Raw genomic sequence first — 21,533 nt, forward strand, 5'->3', positions numbered from 1 at the left:
AAAGCATTAAGTATTTTCAGCTTCCAGAAATAAAAAAAACCAACAAGAGATCACAGTTCTACCTCTGACTGGTTATACCGTCCCCTCCTGGAGCTTTCTAGTCCATAAATGAGTTTATCCTCGTGTTTGATGGGATTTATTTTTGCTTTCGTCTTGTTGCACTGCTTAAAACCCGTGCGATCCACACAGGAAAAGCCCTGTTTATTCAAGATCCAATTCTAAGAATCACCTAGAAGGAAACATTATTGGGACTCAATGGGTAGCTTGATCCGTGTAAAGAGAGGATATGGCAGGACGTTACTGTATTTTCCCCACCTACAGCTCGCTTTTGAGGGTCAAGTCATTCCAGAGACCTTGTCAAGAGGGAGGAAAAGGACCTGGAGGACAGGAATCTCACTCTCTCGCAATCCATCTGACACCAGACGGCTGCTGTGCAGATAATGCACCAAAGAAGGAAAGCCACTACTCAGAGTTTGCTTGAAGAAACATGGGATGTCAGGAACAAAACATATTTAAAAGGCAACAGAGGGGGTGGTACAAATCCACATTTATCCCAGACAACTCCATCACCCATGATCCTTCACCCAACCCCACCCCATTAAGAAATCCCAGAAAGAACGTTCGGCTCCCTGCTCCTTCTCAAGAAGGCCCTCAAGTACAGAACGAACACAACCAAGAAACATACAGTAAGCCAGCTTTTCCTGAAGCTTAAAACCCTGCCCTTCCTTCGCTCATCTGTAGTTCAAAAAGGCCGTCTTTAAAGCACACCAGGCCCCACTCGAGCCGGGCGTTGAGAAAAACAGCGTCAAACACGCTCGGAAAAAGAACCTCTTTGTAGTTCTCTTTAATTTACATGTGCACATTAAAAAAAAATTAAACACAACAAAACACAAACCAACACCCCCCCCGCTTCAAGTTGTCGATCCGACAGGCCCCGCCCCTGCCTCCCACCCCCAAAACTGGCAAGACCCCCCCCTGCCCTGAAAGCTCGTCAACTATGGCACGTTTTCATTCGTTTCTCAAATAGCAGCTTTGCATTCATGGAAATGTCTTTTGTTCAGAGGTGGACTTCTCCAAGGAGGCAGACGAGGAAAGGAGCAAAGAGAGAGAAAGCGAAGGAGGGAGAGGAAGAATCAACCGGGATTTCATCCAAAGGAGTGACGTGCGCCTACAGTTCTGTCTCAGGAAAAGGGGTGCAAGGAAAGAGAAACACAAGATTGAAAAAAATACAAGTTTTATAAGTTTTTCTTCCCCTCTCCTTTTTTTTTCTTCTTTTTTCCCTATCTCAACTGTTGCCTCCTTAATCCAGGACAGGAAGAAAAAGAGAAACAGAAGGAGAATGGACAGGGAAACTCAGCAGCGGTAAGCCTCCGGTGTAAGACGAGATGATGCTGAAAAGATTTCCTCTGGTTGTGCAGGCTTTTCTCCTCCTGTCACTGTTGCTTGGATTTGACGGATAATCTCTGCACCAGCTTGTAAAGGAGACCAAAGTGCTAAAAAGAAAAAAAAAGCAGGGGAGGAATAAAAATGAAATGCTACTGGAAGTTCATCAGAGACTATTATTACTATGTTTTTAAAGGGGGGGGGCAAAGGTGGAGATAATGAGTACAAAATGGGCAATCTTCACGCTTTCTGAATCCTCCTTTAATTTCAAAAGGAAAACATCACAGAATAATGGAATAGGAAGGGGCTTCTGAGCCCGTCCAGTCCAACCCCCGGCTTCAGGCAGAAAATCGACGTCAAAGCAGATCTGACCGGGGGTGGTCTAAATTTCTCTTGAAGGCCTCCAGCTTTGGGGCACTCTCCACCTCCCGAGGCCGTTGGTGCCATCTGTTGTACCACTCTAACAGTTAAGAAGTTTTTCCTGAGATACAACCTAAAACGTTTGGGCTTCTTGTTGCTTGAGCCCATGGTTGTGTGTCCTGCACTGAGGGATGATGGAGGACAGGTCCTGCCCCTCCTCTGGAGGACTGCCTTTCCAAGTCTTTGAAAAGGGCTCTCCTGCCTCTGTCTTCTTTCCTCAAGGCTCTTTCCATCTTTCCTCCTCCTAGGGCTTAGTTTTCAGTCCCTTGACCATCTTTGTGGCCCTCCTTTGAACCTGCTCCAGTTTGTTGGCAGCCTTCTTAAAGTCCAGAACTGGACACAGGACTCTAGAGAAGGCCTAACCGGCGCCGAACAGAGGGTGATAGGTACCTCATGAGATAACTACACTTCTCAGTAATTCTCTTAGGGCCATCAAGAGAATTCAGGTGGGATGTTAACACTGGCTGGACCAGGTCTTCGATGTTCTGAGCCAGATGCTATGGAACCACCGGTGGTTCTGTCAGCATTGGCAGGATCTATTTTTCTCCAGGGGAACTAGGCATAATAGGTTTGGACTACAAATCCTCTCATCCCCCAGCTTGCACAAGAATTGGTCAGGAATTCTGGGAAGTAGACCAGAACTTCCAAGAAAATACACTTCTCCCTTAAAATTGCACAGGTCTCTCTGTGTGTGTGTGAACCAACTGTTTATGCGTTGTGGATATGTTCAAGGGGGCATAAAAGTTATACACAGATTTTGAACTACACGGGAGTCTGGCACCCCTTGTTGAAGGGAGAAGGGTAACCGAGGTTGCTTCCCCCAGCTGAACACGCTGACTCAGAAATGACTCTGTATGCAAGTGTTAATCTGGTTTAACAAACCGTGAAGAGACAAGCTTCAGTTCTGAAAGGCCAAGATCCAAATCTTAAGGGAAGCTCTTAAGAGACATGGGGGGTGGGGGTGGGACGACAGTGGTGGAGCAGCAGCAGCAGCAGCTGAGTTCTTGCTGTTACATACAGCACTGATGTTACCTGTCTGTCATGGGTTTGGAGGGAAAGTTCCATCCTATGGGGAGTGGAAGGCGGGACATCAGGAGGAGGGGCTGTACTGTATAAATATGTGATGCGTGTGTGGTGAAAAGGAGATGCTGAGAGACACTGGGTTGTGACGAAGCAGCAGCTGGGAAGAAGAAGCTGTTGTGGGAGTCTGTGTGTCAGACAGGGTACTTCTGTGTGTCAGAGTACCAACCTGATAGGTTCAGGTGTCTGTTAGTTAGCCAGAACTGATAGGTTCAGGGTCTGTGCTTCAAGTTAAGGGTTCTGTGTGAACCAAACTGTATGCTTGTATGAATGAGAATAAGCCACGTTACTTTACCTTATTCACCTGATTGTTTATTTTTCCCTGTGTGTATTTAAATAAACCTTATTCCTTTTGTTGTTTAAAAATCCATCCCTGGTCTGTGTGACTTCTTAAAGGGAATGGTTGGTGGCAGCTTAGTGTAACTGTGTGACATATCCCAGTAGGTCTGGGTTTGTCACATTGATTGGTGTCCAGCGTGTGGGATACGACTGGTCCAGTTGTCCAGCGGTCCAGCAAAGCCTTGGCAAGTGTGCCCAGAGCAAGGGGGGTCTAGTCAGGGACAGTCTGAGGCGCGTAGGTAATCTTCTAGGTGTACCTCACGGGGAGGTGCGCTAGTAGAAGAACGTGCCAACTGGGGAGACTTAGATTAAGGTGCTCTGAGGCAGCCTAGTTTTGGCGGGAAAAAAGCTGAGGCAAAACTGCGTAGTAACAGTGATCTAGCTTGCCAGCTGAGAGGCCCAGCAGAGGGGGGTAGGCTCTGACTCGATACTGTTGCAAGTTTAGTGCTGAAGAACAGCAGCAATCTCTGGGGAGAGCTGGTTCTGAGGCAAAAAGGAAAAAAGTGGTCGTTTTATTTTGAGGCTTGACTTTTTAAAGCAGCCTGTTCTGAGGGGGGATTATGCCCTTGACTCGAAGCCAGATGGCCGAAATGAGTGAAGTGAAAGACCCCCAGATTGACCAAGGTTCTGAGGATGAATTTGGCTCAGTGCAGGGTGACAGCACAGGAGAGCAGAACCCAGAACTTAAAAAATTGCTCATAGCCCAACAGCATGAACTGAGGATGAGGCAATTTGAAATGGAGGAAAGGGAAAGAGAAGAAAGGGAGAGAGAGAAACAGCGGCAATTTGAATTAGAGAGAGAGAGATTGGAAAGAGAAGAAAGATTAGAGAGAGAGAAAATTGCTCTGGAAAAAGAAAGGATGGCGTATGAGTTAAGAAAATTGGAAATGATGAACCAGAACAATAATAACAATAGGGATTCTGAGGGAGGCCAATTGTCTAAGGCTGACCTGAAGAAATTCCCTGTGTACCACAAGGGAGATTGTCCTGAGGTGTTCTTTTCCTTAGTGGAAAGAGCGTTTGTGGACTTCTCAGTGAGGGAAACTGAGAAGATGACCATCATGCGATCTTTAATCAGTGGTAGCCTGGCTGAGGTTTATGCCGAGATGCCTGAGGAACTGATGAAAGATTTTGCAGAGTTTAAAAAACTGGTGTTTGCCAGACATGGGATAAATGCAGAGCAGCTGAGACAAAGATTCAGGTCCCTCACCAAGAAGCCAGAGCAGACTTTTACCCAAGTGGGGGCCCAATTGGTGAGGCTGCTTGAGAAATGGCTATCGCAGGAGGGAACAGAGACCTATGAGCAGCTTAAAGACTTGATAGCACTGGAACAGTTCTATTCAGTCCTGCAAGGGGAATTGAAATTCCAGGTGAGGGAAAGGAAACCGAAGTCTGTGGCAGCAGCCGCAGAGATCGCAGATTTTATTTCCCAAATAAGAAAGCCCTTGGGTGAGGGGAAATCTGTGGGTAAACCCAAAGAAACCTACAGCAAGTACTCTCAGGGACCAGGGAAAAGCCAGCAAGGGGGAGGGGCCCATGGTGAAGGGAAGCCCTCAGACATGAAACCAAGACCTCAGATTTTGGAGGGAAAACCAAAACAAGATGAGAGAGAATCAAAATACACCAGAAAATGTTATTTCTGTCAGGGAAAGGGTCATCTAATCTCAGAGTGTGAGAAATTAAAGCAGCTAAAAGGAATGGTGCCTCAGGAGTCTAGTGGGACCAAGCCAAAAGCTGTGTTCTGTGTCCAGAAAGAGCAAGGCTCAGTGTCACTGAGGGAGCCTGTTGCCATGGCTACTCAGTCTGGAACAGCTACCTCTGCTGATCAGGCTGAGGAAAATGGTCCTCTTGTGGAGGTAAAACGCTGCTTGCTGGTGAAAACAGATTCTCAGTTGTTTGAGACAGCTGGGGTGGACGTAGGAATACTTGACCGTCAGTATAGGGGGCTGCGGGACACTTGTTCCCAGGTAACCCTGTGCCATCCAGATATTATTCCTAGGGAGTTTATAATCCCAAATGAGAGCATGAAGGTGGCAGGGATTGAGGGGCAGGTAATCTCTCTGCCAGTAGCAGAGGTACCTGTCCACTTTCAAGGCTGGAGGGGAGATTGGCGGCTAGCGATTTCATCGACTCTGCCAGCAGCCGTGCTCGTGGGAAATGACCTGGCTGAACATGTGAAACGGGTGCTAGTGATTACACGTTCACAAGCCACCACAGGGACAGTTCAGGGGGGTAATGATGAGCCAGAGACGGAAGCAGAGGGGAGTTCAGAAGCTGTGGTGGAAACCTTAACCACAGACAGCAGATTTGGACAGGAGCAAAAGGCAGACGCCACTCTCCAAAAGTGTTTTGAACAGGTGACTGACGCCCAGCTAACACCTGAAACCCCAGTGAGATTTCTGGAGAAAAAGGGGATTTTATATAGAGAAACCCTGAGGAATATCTCAAAAGGGGGAGATGGGATCAGAAGTCAGCTGGTGGTACCTGAAAAGTATCGCCCCATGATCTTACAAAGGGGTCACTCTGACATGTTTGCTGCACACTTAGGGGTGAAAGGGCCCCTTGATTGGATCAAACAAATTTGGGAGCAGATCACCCAGGATGACCCACAAGACGTTGTGACTTACATAGACACCTTGATGAATGACCTAAAGAGAAATCTAGAGCTGGCAGCAGAAAACCTGCAAGCTCAGAAGGTCAGACAGAAAACATGGTATGACCACAAAGCTAGAGAGAGGCACTTTGACCCAGGGGAGGAAGTGCTTTGGCTTAGGCCCTGCAGAGAGAATAAACTGCAGCTCAAATGGGCAGGACCATATAGGGTCATTTCCAAGATGTCAGACCTGAACTACCTAATAGAGCAGGAGGAGAACCAAGCAAGGAGGGTGGTTCATGTGAATGCCCTAAAACCCTACTACAGAGGGGAACAGAGGGTTTTATTCGCGATAAAAGCAGCTGAGAGTGAGGAAGCGGAATTACCCTTCTGGGAGGGTAGAGGGGAAGTAAAATACAACCCAGAGGAGGTAAAGATCAGTCCTGCACTCACCCAAGACCAGCAGCAAGAACTAAAAATGCTGCTTAGTAAATATCAGCAGGTGTTTTCCAACAAGCCGGGGATAGTGAAGGGAGTGATGCATCGGATCCACACAGGGGATGCACCCCCGCAGGCAGTATCCCCATACCGAGTAACGGGACCCTATAGGGACAAGGTGCGGAAGGAGCTGGACGAGATGCTGAGGGAGAACATAATCGTCCCCTCTTCTAGTCCTTGGTCCTCTCCGATAGTCCTTGTGGACAAGCCTGATGGGAGCATTAGGTTTTGTGTCGATTACAGGAAATTAAACCGTGTAACCACTCCTGATGCCTACCCAATGCCCAGGCTAGACAACCTGATTGAAACCATAGGGGGTTGTCGGTTCATCTCATCATTGGACCTGGTAAAGGGATATTGGCAATTAAGAATTGATCCCAGGGATCAAGAAAAGACTGCCTTTTGCAGCCCTTTTGGTCTCTATGAGTTTCGAGTCCTGAGCTTTGGTCTCAGAAATGCACCAGCCACATTCCAAAGGCTGATGGACCAGACCTTGGCAGGGCTCAGTGACTTTACAGTGGCCTACATTGACGACATAGGGATCTTCAGTAATACCTGGGAAGATCACCTGATACACCTGGAGTTAGTGCTGCAGAGGTTAAGTGCAGCAGGGCTAACAGTAAAGGCCAGCAAGTGTCAGCTGGGTAGCCCAGAAATAAAATACTTGGGTCACATGGTAGGGGGAGGAATGATAAAACCCCTGGAGGCCAAAATAGAAGCTGTTCGTGATTGGCCTAGACCCAACACCAAGAAAAAAGTCAAATCATTTCTTGGGTTGGTGGGCTACTACAGAAAGTTCATCCCGAGGTTTAGCGAGATTGCGGCTCCGCTGACCGATCTGACGAGGAAGACGGCTGATGACCGCATCCCGTGGACCAGCGACTGTGAGGCGGCGTTCCAGAGGTTGAAGGAGGCGTTAATCAACTATCCTGTCCTGCGTGCTCCAGACTTCGACCGGGAGTTCATCATCTACACCGATGCGTCTAACAGCGGGGTAGGAGCAGTTCTGTGCCAGGAGGATGAGAATGGTGACCAGCATCCAGTGTCCTACCTGAGTAGGAAACTTCAAAAAGGTGAGAGACATTTGGCAACCGTGGAGAAGGAGTGTTTGGCCATAGTCTACGCGATCCAGAAGGCCAAGCCTTACATCTGGGGAAGACATTTTATTCTGTGTACTGACCATTCACCATTGCAATGGTTAAAGACAATGAAAACCCACAATAGCAAACTTATGAGGTGGGCTTTAAACCTACAGGACTATGACTTTGAAGTGAAGGTGGTCAGAGGGTCAGTGAACTGTGTTGCTGACGCCTTATCAAGAAGACCTGAAGAATGAAGACGGCGAAAGAAACATGGACTATGTGTATATAATGATGACAAAAGTTAAATGTACCTGTTTTCTGAAATTGGTTTGTATGAATAAAGGTAAATTGATGTAATGTATATGGTAAATGTTTAAATGTCTAATTGCTATGGTTAACTTAGAATGTAAGTATGAGTAAGTATAATAAGGTATGTATAACTGTTGTTGTGTGTTTTATCCAGGTTGTTTTTTGGTGAAAAGCACGTTAGCTTTCCCCCTACAAAACAACTTATAAAGAGGGGAGGTGTTACATACAGCACTGATGTTACCTGTCTGTCATGGGTTTGGAGGGAAAGTTCCATCCTATGGGGAGTGGAAGGCGGGACATCAGGAGGAGGGGCTGTACTGTATAAATATGTGATGCGTGTGTGGTGAAAAGGAGATGCTGAGAGACACTGGGTTGTGACGAAGCAGCAGCTGGGAAGAAGAAGCTGTTGTGGGAGTCTGTGTGTCAGACAGGGTACTTCTGTGTGTCAGAGTACCAACCTGATAGGTTCAGGTGTCTGTTAGTTAGCCAGAACTGATAGGTTCAGGGTCTGTGCTTCAAGTTAAGGGTTCTGTGTGAACCAAACTGTATGCTTGTATGAATGAGAATAAGCCACGTTACTTTACCTTATTCACCTGATTGTTTATTTTTCCCTGTGTGTATTTAAATAAACCTTATTCCTTTTGTTGTTTAAAAATCCATCCCTGGTCTGTGTGACTTCTTAAAGGGAATGGTTGGTGGCAGCTTAGTGTAACTGTGTGACATATCCCAGTAGGTCTGGGTTTGTCACACTTGCTTCCAGCACAAGGGTGGGAATCATGAGCCAGGCTGCTGGACTCTCCCCCTACCTCCTCTTTTATTATGAATGGGGGGAAAAAACCCAGAACCAGGCATCCACTAACTACCCTTTAGCAAAAGGTGCTCAAAACACATAGGAATCAGAACCCTTTCAGCCACAGAGGAACCGGTGTGCCTCTGCTTTGGGGAGCTAGGAAAAAAAATTCACCCCTTGAATCTCAACTGTCTCTGCTCTAGAGTGTCATGTTTATCAAAATGAGATGTTTTCTTTCTCTTTTTTAAGGCTGCAAGCCAGCCCTCGGGTCTGCTGCACTCACTTGGACCGCAACGTAAGCCACTCCCAGGTAAGCCGCAATGCAAAGCGCCAGGAGAAGGTCAAAGATGGCAGGCTTCACCCTAAAGCAAAACAGAGACACGTGAATGCCGTAGATTCTTAAATACTCACTTTGTGACGACCACAGGGATCAGGAATCCCAAGTTGGCTCCTGGCTGGGAGGTGGAGGAAAAGAAAAGAGCAGCAGAGAGAGAGAGAGAGATAAAGAGAGAGAGCGAATGAAAGAGAAAGGTCTCCCTCCATTCGGAACAGGGCTGAGCAATCTGTGGCTTTCCGGACCATCACTCAGCAGGTGACCTTGGGTCACTCACGTTTTCTCAACTTTATCTACCCTAGAGCCTTGTGGCACAGCGGTTAGACGGCAGTACTGCAGCCCAGACTCTGCTCACCACCCAGGTTTTACCCTAATGATTCAGTGCAGCTGGGCCAAGGTTGACTCAATCTTCTGTCCTTCTGAGGCCAGTAAACTGGGTACCGGTAAGCTCTCGACAGAGGGGTGTGTGCGCCATGTGTAGCCCGCATCATTAAATTGTAAACCACCCAGAGTGTGCTTTTAGTGGTAGATAAGCAGTAGCCTTGTCAGCAGGCAAGGCCACCTACGATGCACTGACCTATATGTGAGAAGGGTAGGATATAAATGTAGAAGATAAATATTTCTTAGCTACCAAGAGGGGCACAATTTAGCGTGAAGGTAGATGGAAAACTAGAGAAATAAGGAATACCTCACCCATAAGGTTCACTTACCTATACGCATTCATTACTTGTTTCAACTGGTCATAAAAAACAAACTCGGGATCCCTGTTTTAAATGGAGAAAGAAAAAATAGGAAGGTATTTTACAGATTATTAAGTTTTAATTCGCAGGAACACAGCATAAGGTCAGCTTTAGAGCATCAGTGAATTACAGCCCCCAGTCATTTTTGCCTCTCCTTATGAGACTTAAGGAGAAGTTCTTGAGATCCCAGGAATCCTGGCCAGCAGAGCTCATGGTGAAGGCTTCTGGGAGTCATAGTCCAAGAGCACCCGGGGACTTGAGGTTAGGAACCCCTGTTTTAGATCATTAGAAAGAAGGGAGAAGCCCACAGACGGAGACAGAGCCTCCCCAGAAACCACTGTGGAGAGGGATAATTTTAGCGTGAAGTGGAGGAATCTCGCCTATGGCTGGTGGCAGGGCTCTGCACTTCTAATGAAGCTGTCACTTCTCGGATCTGCACCCTCCTTTTCGTTCTTACCGCTTATCCGCCTTCACGTGGTGCTGTTTGACGTCCTTCAGGGAGCGGCTCATGTAATATTCTAGAGTGCTGAGGAAAGGACTGTCTTTGTCCACCAGCTGAGCGGCTCGGGGCTGGCTGGTCAGCCAGTCCATCACGGCCTCCATCTGTTCCTGTTGGATTTGCTGCAGATGAGAGAGGAGAGTTCAGAGGGAAGGACCGAAGCAACTCTGCCCGTTTGAAGCCCACGCTCAGGCCTCCCACTCCTCCCTGTCCCGGGGTAATGGGCCTTTGCCCCCTGGGCATGTTTACCATCTGTTCTGTGAAGATTTGGAGGTTTGCTGGTAGACCCTAACAAATAAAGGGAAAGAGAAAGAAAATTAGACTTAGAAGTTGGCTATGCACGCTGTTCTGTCTCCCCCTAATGCTGCAGCCAGGTGCAAATCACTAACAAGCATCAGTTCCGGGGAGGGATGGGGGAGACCAGTTGCGCCCACGCCATCCCCTACCTTCTCTGTTAGGTTGTAGATGACCCGCGTCAAGGCCTCGGTGATGATGCGAGTGTTGCGGGTCAAGATTTTGGGATCCACCTGCTCCCTGCAAAGCCAGAAAGAGGAAAGCAGCATCAGAAAACTGGACAGAGATTCTACAACACAACAGCATTGTGGCCCTCCACATGGCTTTGCCAGCTGCTAGGCTCCCCTTGATGCCCGCATCTAAAGGAAGAGGGCAATCAACCTCCTATCTTTATAAATGATTACATCTACGCTACCTAATGACATCATTTAAAAGTATTTTTAACATGCTTTTCCCCTTTAAAAGGACCCAGGACAGTTTACATAAGTAAAAAAAACCCAGTATTTAAAAGCTAACAATGATAAATACGCAAATATTTCAAAAGAATCAAACAAATATCACACTAAAAATGGTAAACAGACTCAACACCATTAAAAAACCCCGTTCTGGCAGCCGGCCACTGAAGGCCAGCTTGCCTGAAGACAAAGGTCGCCTTTGCCTGCTGGAGGAAGGAGAGTGAAGACAGGGCCAGGATGGCCTCCAGTGGCAGGGAGTTCCAGAGTCCAAAGGAGCAGCCACCGAGAAGGCCCTCCTCTCCTAGGTCCCCACCAGACGCGCCTGTAAAGCTAGACGGGCCTATGGCTCTATCTGGCAGACCTCTAGAATTTAATGATTGGGAATGTTCAAAATTCCCTGTGAAAGGGTTCTGACTGAACTACCCTGACCCGCTGTAAAGCCTTCTAGGTCTCTCCCTTACAAATTTAATGGTTTTATCAAGACAGTTTCCCCAAAGTGCCGAAAATGTAGTGCAAGGCAAACTCGGATGAAAAGAAGTGTGAAATGAAAAGGTTTCCCGTCAGAAGAGAAGGTCTGATCCTCACCCCTGAGACCAGCAGGCGGTGGAGGGAGCCAGCGAACCGCCCAAGACTACAGGTGTCCTGTTCCAGTGCTCCTTTGTTTCTCGGCCCTTGCCCGGAAGCCAAAGGGACAAGTCCCCCCTCCCAGCCCGCTTGCTGCTCCCTCCGGGAATCTCAAGCCTGTATCTGCAGCCTCCTCACCCAGCGGCTGACCTCACGTCCATGATGCTGTTGCGCAGGGTGTCCCGGTGGCTCTCGAGGTGGGAGACGGTGAAGGACGGGAGGCGGCGGATGGCAAAGCGCTCGTGCTCCCATGCCAACATGTCTTCGGCCAGGTTGATTTTCTTGTGCACCATCGAGAACCTCACCTCGGGGAACTGGTTGGCCACCACCTGGGGGGCGGGCGAAGGGGGGGAAAGAATGAAGGGCAGGCCATCGATGGATCGCCAAGACACAAACACCCCATCCAGGGTGACCGTTTCTACCCATCCGTCCAACAAAGGCTGCTTTTCAACCCTGTTAGTTTTGTAAAATCACCTGCCAAAATAAAACCATGCCTTGCAAAAAATATACACATATATTTCAAAAAATCCTCCAAAACGTGAGGTAAAGGGAGGCCCACATCCTAAGGTCTTCTGCTTTAAAGAATATGCTGGTTACAGGTATACCCGGCTTATTTTTTCCAGAGAGAAGAGGAAAATATAATAACCTTAGAATAGCAGAGCTGGAAGGGACCCCTAAGGCTCATCCAGTTCAGCCCGTTAAGGAGGCCCAGTGGGGAATTCGAACTCCCAACCTCGGGCTTTGCGGCCAGAGAACGCAACCCTGGAGCTCTCCCACAGATACCACAGGGAGAGTGAGAAGCTGTCTCTGGGTGACACATAACGTGGTCTCCTGTTCAGGAACCCGGCGGCTTCTGCCATCGGTGCTATCTCGTCAAAGGCAGCGTGAACCCGATTCCCCTTGCTTACCATCTCCAGCTCTTTCAGAAAAGCGTGCTGGAGGGTCCCTTCCTTGGGGGGCTTCGAAACGTGCAAGTGGAGACTGTTCCCTCTCCCCAGAGTGTCCAAACACAGGACAAAAGCCACGTTGTCTTGAAGCAAACTGGAATCTAGAACAAGACACAATAAGGGACGATGGAATGACGATGGTCTTGGGCACAGGGAGGAGAGAAAACCCTCTTCTGCATATTTTTGCTTGTATGGCCAGAGTGAGGAAATTCGGGCCCCAAGGCTGAATCTGGCTATTTCCACACCCAGTTTCCAAATCCTGCCATCATTGGGTGGCTTCGTAGTTTTAAGGATGGGATATTTCCTCATCCCTAAATGACTGAAAGGCTCCTCCTAGAATTTAGCAACTAGCAGCAAAAGGATCAAGCCAAAGTAGGCTGACATTGTGCCTTCAAACCTGCCCACCTAAAAACTTACCTGAAATGAAATCTGACCATTAGGCTGACAGAGAGTCTCCGCTCTTGTTATACAGCATGAAAACCCTGTGGGTTGTTAAAACTCTTGGGAGTTTTTACAACTTGCAGGCTACCTATAGTAGTTTTGGCTTGGGGGAGACCTTTCGGGGGCTGCAGTGACTGTCAATCTGTCCAGCAATAACCAATCATTCCCTCCTGCCTCTAATTCAAAGGAAGTCCCGCCTCTCTCCTTTTGGGTGTTTCTCCCTTCTGCTGGAGGCACTGTGTTGTGGCCTGTTGCTGCAAGCAGCCGTGCTTTGTCAGTCCACAGTTTTGATCTGTTCAAAACTGTAAGTTAAAAAAAATGGCTCTCATTCTTTTCTGTTTCTAATGTCTCAAAAGGAGTGGCTTAGACTGTAAGTGCCAGGTGATGAGAAAAGGAGGTGGACTAATCTGGGGAATTCTGCTGTAAATCCCTGCAACAAGAGGAATTTTGCCAGAAATTCAAAACGCTGCAACAAAAACAAGGACTAATCAAAAGACTCAGTAAGTAATGACCTATCTATCCCCCTCCCCGCCTGCATTCCCAGCAAATGTACAAGGGAAATGCCATCTGGCTATCACACCTGTGTGATCCAGGTTGTCCTCCAGCCACCTCTTGGTCCCTTGATAGTTAAATTTGCCACCTCCGGATGCAAAAAACAGCAGATTGTACCTGAATTATTGGAATGCAGGAGAAGAGAAAAAGACGGACCCATTTAGACCGGCGAAGGCACAACTCATTTTCAAGAAGAGACTTCCGTAACATGTGGAAATGCCCACCCACTCCCAGCCACAGCCTTCTCACCCGGCGTGGGTCCGTTTGTAGGTGTAAAGGCGTGAGAACAACCGGGCCAGTTCCAGGAGCACAGCCACCCCGCTGGCATTGGAGTCAGCTCCGTGGGAAAGCCACTAGGCAGGAAGGACGGAAGGAAAGCCCAACATTAGGAGAGATGTTACTTTTGGGTAGCTTTCACGATCCACCCAACACAAAATCCTTGCGCAGACAAAGGCACTTCTGTGAGCTTAGAAACCAAGGAAAACATGCTGCCAAAGGTCCAAAATTTGCTTTCAAACCAGTAACCACCTCACAAGGACCTAACAGAGTCGGCTCTGCTCCTCGAAAGGCTGAGACAAAGGAAAAAGGAAAGTCCAGGGACGGAAACCAAAAAATAAAACAAGCTGTGCAGACTGAAGCCTGTCCATTCAAGCCCGTTCCCCCCACGCATTACACCAGGGACGGGCAAAGTCTGCCTCCACGACCCAGAGACAGTTGAATCACAACTCCCACCAGCCCAAGAGAGGATCGGAAATGGTAGAGAAAGCTGGGCGTGGCAGCCCAAAAACATCTGGATGGCCCCAATTCACACACCAGGCTACCGGAAGCAGATGATAGCCCCGGAAACCAAATCATAATCAAAAAACAAAATTCCAAGTCGTTCCAGCCAAGTGAGCCAGAAACCAACATGCCGGAACATGGCAGGCTTGACGACCCATACGAACTTACCGGGGCGACTCCGAAAGAATCGTAGTGAGCAACTATGACGATAGTCGGGAGGTCTTCTCCTCCGAGGCCCGTCAGACGCCCCTAGCAAGGAGAACAACGGTGGGAATGAAGGCCAATACCTTTTCCCTTTTTTCATAACAACCATCATCTGCCACCAAGTCAATTCTGACTTATGGCGACCCTCTTCAAGGTTTTCTAGGTAAAGAAGTGGTTTCCCTTCAGTTCTTTTGGGAGGGTGCAGCTTTTGCCCAAGGCCACCCAGGCTGGCTTTCTTCCCCCAAGAGGCACCCAGTGGGGGAATCGAACTCACAGCCTCCGGCTCCGCAGCCAGAGACCTCGACCCCCTGAGCTCTCCAGCCAGCTTTGTGATTGCAAACTCTGCAGGAAAGCAGTAGGTCTGCGGAGGAAAATCCTCCAAAACTCACCTCCACGCTGGTGATGGGCCAGTCGCTGACGGCTTTGCTCTGGGCTCCGCTGGTCACCAACTGGAAGCCGTTGGCAGTTGCCGTGTGCAACAGAACTGGAAAGGACACAAGCAGGTGCCCTGATGAAGGTGTGCAAGTCGTTAAAGAGGCTTCAGTCCCACCCTGCCCAAACATGAACACTGGATCACTTGTAATGGAAACAGCTGATAAAAGAGCCGGCAGTCGTTGTTATTCCTTCAGCTTAATTATTTTGCCTGTTAAAACCAACTTCAAGCAAGGGGTTGACCAGAACAGAGATGAACAAATGGGTCTTGGATCAAAACGACCCTGAAGCGTTTCTGGAGGCAAAAATGTTGAAAATAAAGCTGTCTTTCTTTCAGTACATCGTGAGAAGGCAGGATTCTCTGAAAAAAGTGGAAGCGAGCAGGAAAAGAGGAAAGCCTAATACGAGATGGACTGACCTCCTAAAGGAAACCACAACTTTTGACTTTGCAAGAGCTGAGAAGGACTGTTGACGACAGGGTATTTTGGAAATCGCTCTTTCCTAGATTCGCCATAAGGAGAAGGTGACTTGATGGCATGTAACAACAGAAAGATTTAACATCTCCCTTGCTTTTTTTGGGGGGGGGGCTTCCACTGAATGTTCTGATCTTTCTATCTTTCTATCTTTCTATCTATCTTTCTATCTTTCTATCTTTCTATCTTTCTATCTTTCTATCTATCTATCTATCTATCTATCTATCTATCTATCTATCTATCTATCTATCTATCTATCTATCTATCTATCCCTTTAAAAACAAAGAGAAGCTTATAAACACTCAAGTGATAAGTAAAGAACTGTTGGCCTTGGGGAGAAATGAGAATGAGAAGCACTGCAAAATGGTGGAATTTTTGCTGCCAACGTGCAAGAGCTAAAGTCTGTGATAAAGAAGAGGTGAATATTAAGCAATCCCTTGCTTGCAACGCTAGGCTTTGATCTTGCCGGTTTGAAGGCCACCATGCAAGGGTTCATTTGCATAGATTACTACCAAACTTTCAAGTCCGTCTCACTCTAAAAAACAAGTTTTATTTGAGCCTTTGTATTATGCACTTTGGACAAAGGTTTTTTTATCCCGGGTGGTGCCTAATCTTTCTTCCCCTAAGATAACGCAAGAAGGCAGCTGGGCAAGGCTGCCATTGTGCAACATTTAAAGGGGAAAAAAAATCCGATATGTGAGTTTACTAAACAACGCTTTTTTTAAAAAAGTAACCAAAATGATGCCACAAAATATCCATTATTCATCTTAAAAATAATTTCACCAGTGTTTATATTAAATATATCCTGTTAGTCTTTACGATGCTCTAATACATTCTTGTTTTGTAAACACAAAGAGCAAAGGAAGTCCACCAAGCAGGAAACAGTAAAATGAGGAGCCGCTGAACCAGTAAAACCAGGAGAACAGAGACTTAAAATCCTTGCAAAGCATTTTAACAGGTCTAGGGAGGGACACAAGAAACGGTTTTATGCTAGATTGGATGACTCATTGCTTTACCCTGGGGTACTGTCTATTTGAGCAGCAGGTTGACAGGATTTTAGAGTGCAATCCTACAAATCTACTCCAGAGAAAATCCCAGGGAGTTTAGTGATGCTCATTTGCAGGTAAGCCAGTCTAAGACTGCTGATTCAGGCAAAGAGGAGTCTGCTATGCTTCCTGGCTGCCAGGAATTGGCTGGGACCTGAACTCCATACCATGTCAGCTATGCCCTATTCACTCAGGGAATCGCAGGATAAGGGAGTTGGAAGGGGCCTCTAAAGCCACCGAGTCCAACTGTCTGCTGAAGGCAGGAATCCAAATCAAAGCACATCTGGGTTGTCCAGTTTTCTCTTGAAGGCCTCCAGGTCATGGGTTCTGTTGTTGTACTGCTCTAACAGTTAGGAAGTTTTTCCTGATATTCAGATGAAATCTGGCTTCCTGTCGCTTGAGCCCGTTATGATGTGTCCTGAACTCTGGGATGATCAAGGACAGATCCTGACCCTCCTCTGTAGGATTTCCTTTCAAGGATTTGAAAAGCATTCTCCTGTCTCCCCTCCACCTTCTTTTCTCAAGACTAAACATGTTTGGTTCTTTCAGTCTTTCCTCCCAGGGCTTGGTTTCCAGTCCCCTGATCCTCCTGGTTGCCCTCCTTTGAACTTGTTCCAATTTCTCAACATCCTTCTTGAAGTGTGGTGTCCAGAATTGGACACAGGATTCAAGAGGAGGCCTAACCAGTGCTGAATAAGTTCCTCATGCGATGTAAAAATTATACTTTTGTTAATGCATCCTAAAATCACATTTCTTTCTTTCTTTTTCTTTCTTTCTTTCTTTCTTTCTTTCTTTCTTTTTCTTTCGCTCTCTCTCTCTCTCTCTTTCTTTCTTTTTTCAGCCACATCATCTTATTTATATCCCTCCTTTCTCCCATAATCAGGACCCAAAAGAGATCAACACCACAACTAAAAACTGTTTGGACAACAGGTCCCTCCCCCCCAAAAAATGAAGTGTTGTCGCTGAGTCCCTCGGAGCCCCGGAATAAAAAGGTCTGAGGGACGGGAAGATGGCACTGACATGAGATCCCTGATGTTTCAGAAGAGGCTTACCTTCGGCAGCTGAGGCTGAGCCCTGCGAGGCAGAAGCTGCCTGCGTTTGTTCATAGATGGAAAGCAGCTCGTCGTCCTCCTTGGCGAAATAAACCGGGACGATCGTCTCCATCGCAAGCATCTCCGGCTCTATCTCCATGAATTGCTGAGGAGGGGGGACAAGAGAGAAAACTGAACGAGGAAGCTTGCGGAGATGAACACAGCCGGCAGGCGCTTTGGGCCTGGCGGAGGTTTTGAATGACAAGACCCGTAGCCACCAGATATATACTAAGGAGGAGCTGGACATCCAAAATACCCGGAGGGCAAAAGGCTCCCCCACCCCCATTTACAGAGTAACCATATTTTTCCTCCCACATTAAACTTTGGCCCTGCAGTATCTCTGTGTGGTGCTTCCAGCTGGGTGAGGCACACACACAGGGTTGCCTTCTACTAAGTTAAATCTATGGCTCATTTTAGTACAAAGCTCCTTACTTTTTTTTTTCTTTTTGATCCACTGCTTGAAAATGGCTTTGGGCTCCAACTCTCAGAAGCTAGAAGCACTTTTCAAAATTTCATTCGACACCTCTCTGAAGGAATGATTTCATCCTCCATATTTCATCTAAACTGAAATTAGACGCACACGCACAAAATCTCGCATGCTGGGAGGACACTTACTCGGATGACATCCTGGGGCACTGAAGACATGCTCTGAGGCAGGATGATGACCACAGCGCCGGCGGACTGACGAAGCGCCTTCTGGTACTGTTCGTAGGAGAAGTCTACAAGCCGCATCATGACACAGCGGCGGCTCAGCACGTCCGCCTCTACTGTGCGCGCCTCCGTGTTTAACACAGCATTCCGGGTGCCTGCGGAGAGCAGAAGGATGACGAGGACCCTAGCTGGCCACCTTGTGCAGGACTAAATTGACCCACCACCTTCCACAGGACAATACTGTATAATTTTCACCGTTTGGGGATCTGTTCTGGTTTCCTCTAGGACCCAGGGATCAAAAAGACACACACTTAAGGACGAAGGATATGATCTGTTTGCTAGCTTTTCAGAAGAGGTACCACTTCATAGCTTATATTTAATGGGCCTCATTCTGTGACTGATTGCTGGAAGGTAGATGCAAAGTCTGTTTCCTGGGATGTGGATCTGAATTTAAGGTTTCTCATAATGACTAGCATTTAAAAGGCTCCTGAGCCCAGGAATGTTTTGAGTACCAGAAGGGAGCAATATTTGCAGCCCTTCCACCTACACACATAATTTCTCCTGAAGGCAAATTCTTAACTTATTTCAGCAACAAAATAGAGGACCTGATTTCCTCCCTCCTCAAAATTAAAAATGCAGTATCGACAATTACAGCTGTCCACTGAAACAAATTCCAAAAAGGGAGCTCTCGTGCACTCCTCTTAGGAATTTTTAGGCCACAATTCTCCTAGGTTACCCCTTCAACAATCCTGCCCAAGGAACAGAAAAGAACAAGAAGCAAAATAAATCATTGGCTTTATGTATGACTCCAGGCTGCACCCGGGTTTCGAAAAGAGAACCAAGTTGGAGAACTCCTTTGCTCTGAAGCTTGGAGAGCAGCTGACCGTCTGCGCCAGAAGCATTCACGACAAATCTGAGTTCAAAGTGCTTTGCTCAGCAATCCGTCCCCCAAAGGAGGCAATCACCCTCAAATCCAAATCCAAAGGGGTAGTTTGTGGTAGGGGACTAAGTCCTGTTGTTCTAAATTGCACGTTTTATAGTATATTGCATTTTATTGGATTGAATTCACAACTATAAATTGCCCAGAGGGTGCAACTATACATTTGACCAGGAAACAAGCTAGCTAAATAAACAAATATATATATAGTGACACTCTCTGGGTGGTTTACAAGTGTGAATTCAATCCAATAAAACACAATGTATTATACTGGCAAAATGTTTTTTTCCCCATTTCCCCCTCCTTTAAGAGACATAGTTTAGAGGAATAGTACGGTGCAATGACTGGAACCTGCCTCTGATCCTCTCAGCCTGGGCTATCTCACTGGGCTGTTGCAGCCACCAAGAAGGATTACATAACTTCAAAGAGGGCAAGGGGTTTTCTGTGATTGCAGCCTCTCCATCTCTCCCCAACTATTCGCTGCCTGGCCTACCTCAGAGGGCTCGTGTTGTGACTGCAAGAAAGGACTGAATTGCTGAACAGCTCAGGGGTCGAGGCATCTGGCTGTGGAGCCAAAGGTTGGGAGTTCCAGCTCCTCCCCACCCCCACCGGGCCTCCTTGACAAGGGCTGGACTAGATGATCCACAGGATCTCTTCCAGCTCTGCAGTTCTAAGATAATGATGATGTCACTTCAAAGAAAAGGCAGGGACTGGAGAGCCAGGAAGAGGAGGCAGGATCACAGCCTGTCCCCTCTCCACTTTAAAAAAACTTTTCAGTCATGGGCTTCTTAAATATAAAAAGACCATTATTTAAAAGCAAAAAAACCCAAAGTCTCCACATGCTTTAAAACAAGGAACAGAATTAAAGAAGTACTATATTAAGGATGGGATTCTATTAAAAATGGTCCATGAAATCAATGCACTTCTGTGGTGATGATTAGAGAGCCCTCAACTCAATCACTCACACGCAACCCCCTTTCTCTCTTTTTCTCATGCTCTGCCTGGCCTACCTCGCAGGGAGGTTGGTTTCTGTTGGGGGCGGAAACACACACAACCAGGCCAGAGAAAAGGCCGCCACAAGTAATAATAGCAATAGCGTTATAAATACAATAGTAATGATGATGATGATAATAATAACAACAGTAGTAATAATGATGAGGATAATAATAAACAGTCTTCCTGATGAAGAGGGGAAAGAGGCCAACCCGGTGTCTGTGTATGTGTGTGTGTGAGAGAGTTGTGGTTGTGTGTGAGAGAGTTGTGGTGTGTGTGTTTGTGTCTCTTTCTCCTTCCCCCCCCCCCCCGAGGGACGGACGGACGGACGGGAGGGACTGACCGTAGGCCTGCCCGCCCAGCTCGTACTGCTGCATGCGGTAGACGGTGAACTCGTGGGCGGCCGAGGCGGGCGGCGGCCCCAGCAGGAGCAAGAGGACGGCCGGCAGGACCAGCAGGAAGCTCAGCGGCAGGCAGGAGGCTTTCAGCAGCACCGAGCCCAGCACTTCCTCGCCGGCCTCCTCCAGCATGGCGGCGGCGGCGGAGAGGGCGGCGAAGGCGAGGAAAGACCTCCCGGGGCCAGGAAGACACGAGAGAGACAGAGAGGGAGGCCCCGCGTCGCCGGACCCGCCGCTCCGAAATCAACCCTGAGGGGGGGCGGAAGAGAAATCGCCTCAGCCGGGCTGGGAAGGCGCGCAAGGCACGCCGGGGCATGGAGTCCGCCCCGAGTCTCCTCTCGCGAGAGAGAGCGGAGGGAAGGCTTTCTTCGGCCGGCCCTCGACGTCTCCTCTCGCGAGAGTTCGCCACTGGAGGAAAGCGGGCAAGGCACGCGGGGGCACAGAGACCGCCCCGAGCCTCCTCTCGCGAGAGCTCCTCTTGCTGGGGGGGTTTCTTTCTCGAAGAAAGCGGGGGATTCAAGGCTTGGGAGTCTCGTCTCGCGAGATTTAGTGTTTTTTGAAGAGGGGTTCTTTTAGTCCTCCTCTCAGAGGAGGATATGGATATGGAACAACTGATTGGTTCAAAATTGGGAAAGGAGTATGACAAGGCTGGATATTGTCCCCCTGCTTATTCAAATTATATGCAGAATACATCATGTGGAAGGCTGGACTGGAGGAATCCCAAGCCGGAATTAAGACTGCCGGAAGAAATATCAACAACCTCTGACATACAGATGATACCACTCTGATGGCAGAAAGTAATTAAAGAGCCTCTTAATGAGGGTGAAATAGGAGAGTGCAAAAAATGGACCGAAGCTCAACATCAAAAAAGCTAAGATCATGGCCATGGGTCCCATCACCTCCTGGGAAATAGAAGGGGAAGATATGGAGGCAGTGACAGATTTTACTTTCTTGGGCTCCATGATCACTGCAGATGGTGACAGCAGCCACGAAATTAAAAGACGCTTGCTTCTTGGGAGGAAAGCGATGACAAACCTTGACAGCATCTTAAAAAGCAGAGACATCACCTTGCCAACAAAAGTCCGAATAGTCAAAGCTATGTTTGTTTTCCTGTAGTGATGTATGGAAGTGAGAGCTGGACCAAAAGA

The 21,533-nt window shown here is 47.7% G+C and overlaps 1 protein-coding gene across 2 annotated transcripts; it reads right to left on the bottom strand.

Annotated features, from left to right (window-relative positions):
• Positions 1 to 828: 828 nt before the first annotated feature.
• NCLN (nicalin) lies at positions 829 to 20,724 on the bottom strand. Of its 2 annotated transcripts, none has more exons than XM_020794189.3 (15): positions 20,331 to 20,724; positions 18,022 to 18,212; positions 17,368 to 17,512; positions 14,754 to 14,848; positions 14,329 to 14,409; positions 13,630 to 13,733; positions 13,409 to 13,497; positions 12,349 to 12,488; positions 11,579 to 11,769; positions 10,514 to 10,601; positions 10,317 to 10,355; positions 10,026 to 10,189; positions 9,539 to 9,592; positions 8,778 to 8,856; positions 829 to 1,493 (listed from the first exon to the last, which is right to left on the bottom strand). In XM_020794189.3, exons 1-15 carry the CDS (start codon positions 20,515 to 20,517, stop codon positions 1,434 to 1,436), a joined length of 1,707 nt encoding a protein of 568 aa, XP_020649848.2. In that variant the 5' UTR covers positions 20,518 to 20,724; the 3' UTR covers positions 829 to 1,433. The 2 variants fall into 2 exon arrangements, with proteins under 2 accessions (XP_020649848.2, XP_020649849.2); XM_020794190.3 differs by having other exon boundaries at positions 11,591 to 11,769; positions 20,331 to 20,723.
• Positions 20,725 to 21,533: the final 809 nt, after the last annotated feature.

The sequence above is a fragment of the Pogona vitticeps genome, chromosome 7, assembly GCF_051106095.1.
Source record: "Pogona vitticeps strain Pit_001003342236 chromosome 7, PviZW2.1, whole genome shotgun sequence".
Classification (NCBI taxonomy): domain Eukaryota; kingdom Metazoa; phylum Chordata; class Lepidosauria; order Squamata; family Agamidae; genus Pogona; species Pogona vitticeps.

Coding starts and splice junctions, on each gene's coding strand:
- NCLN (XM_020794189.3), bottom strand. CDS start 20,517: ATGCTGGAGGAGGCCGGCGAGGAAGTGCTGGGCTCGGTGCTGCTGAAA. Junction 14,849..17,367: donor CTCAGCCTCAGCTGCCGAAG/GTAAGCCTCTTC, acceptor TGTCCTTTCCAG/TTCTGTTGCACACGGCAACT. Junction 11,770..12,348: donor TTCTGAAAGAGCTGGAGATG/GTAAGCAAGGGG, acceptor CCCGCCCCCCAG/GTGGTGGCCAACCAGTTCCC.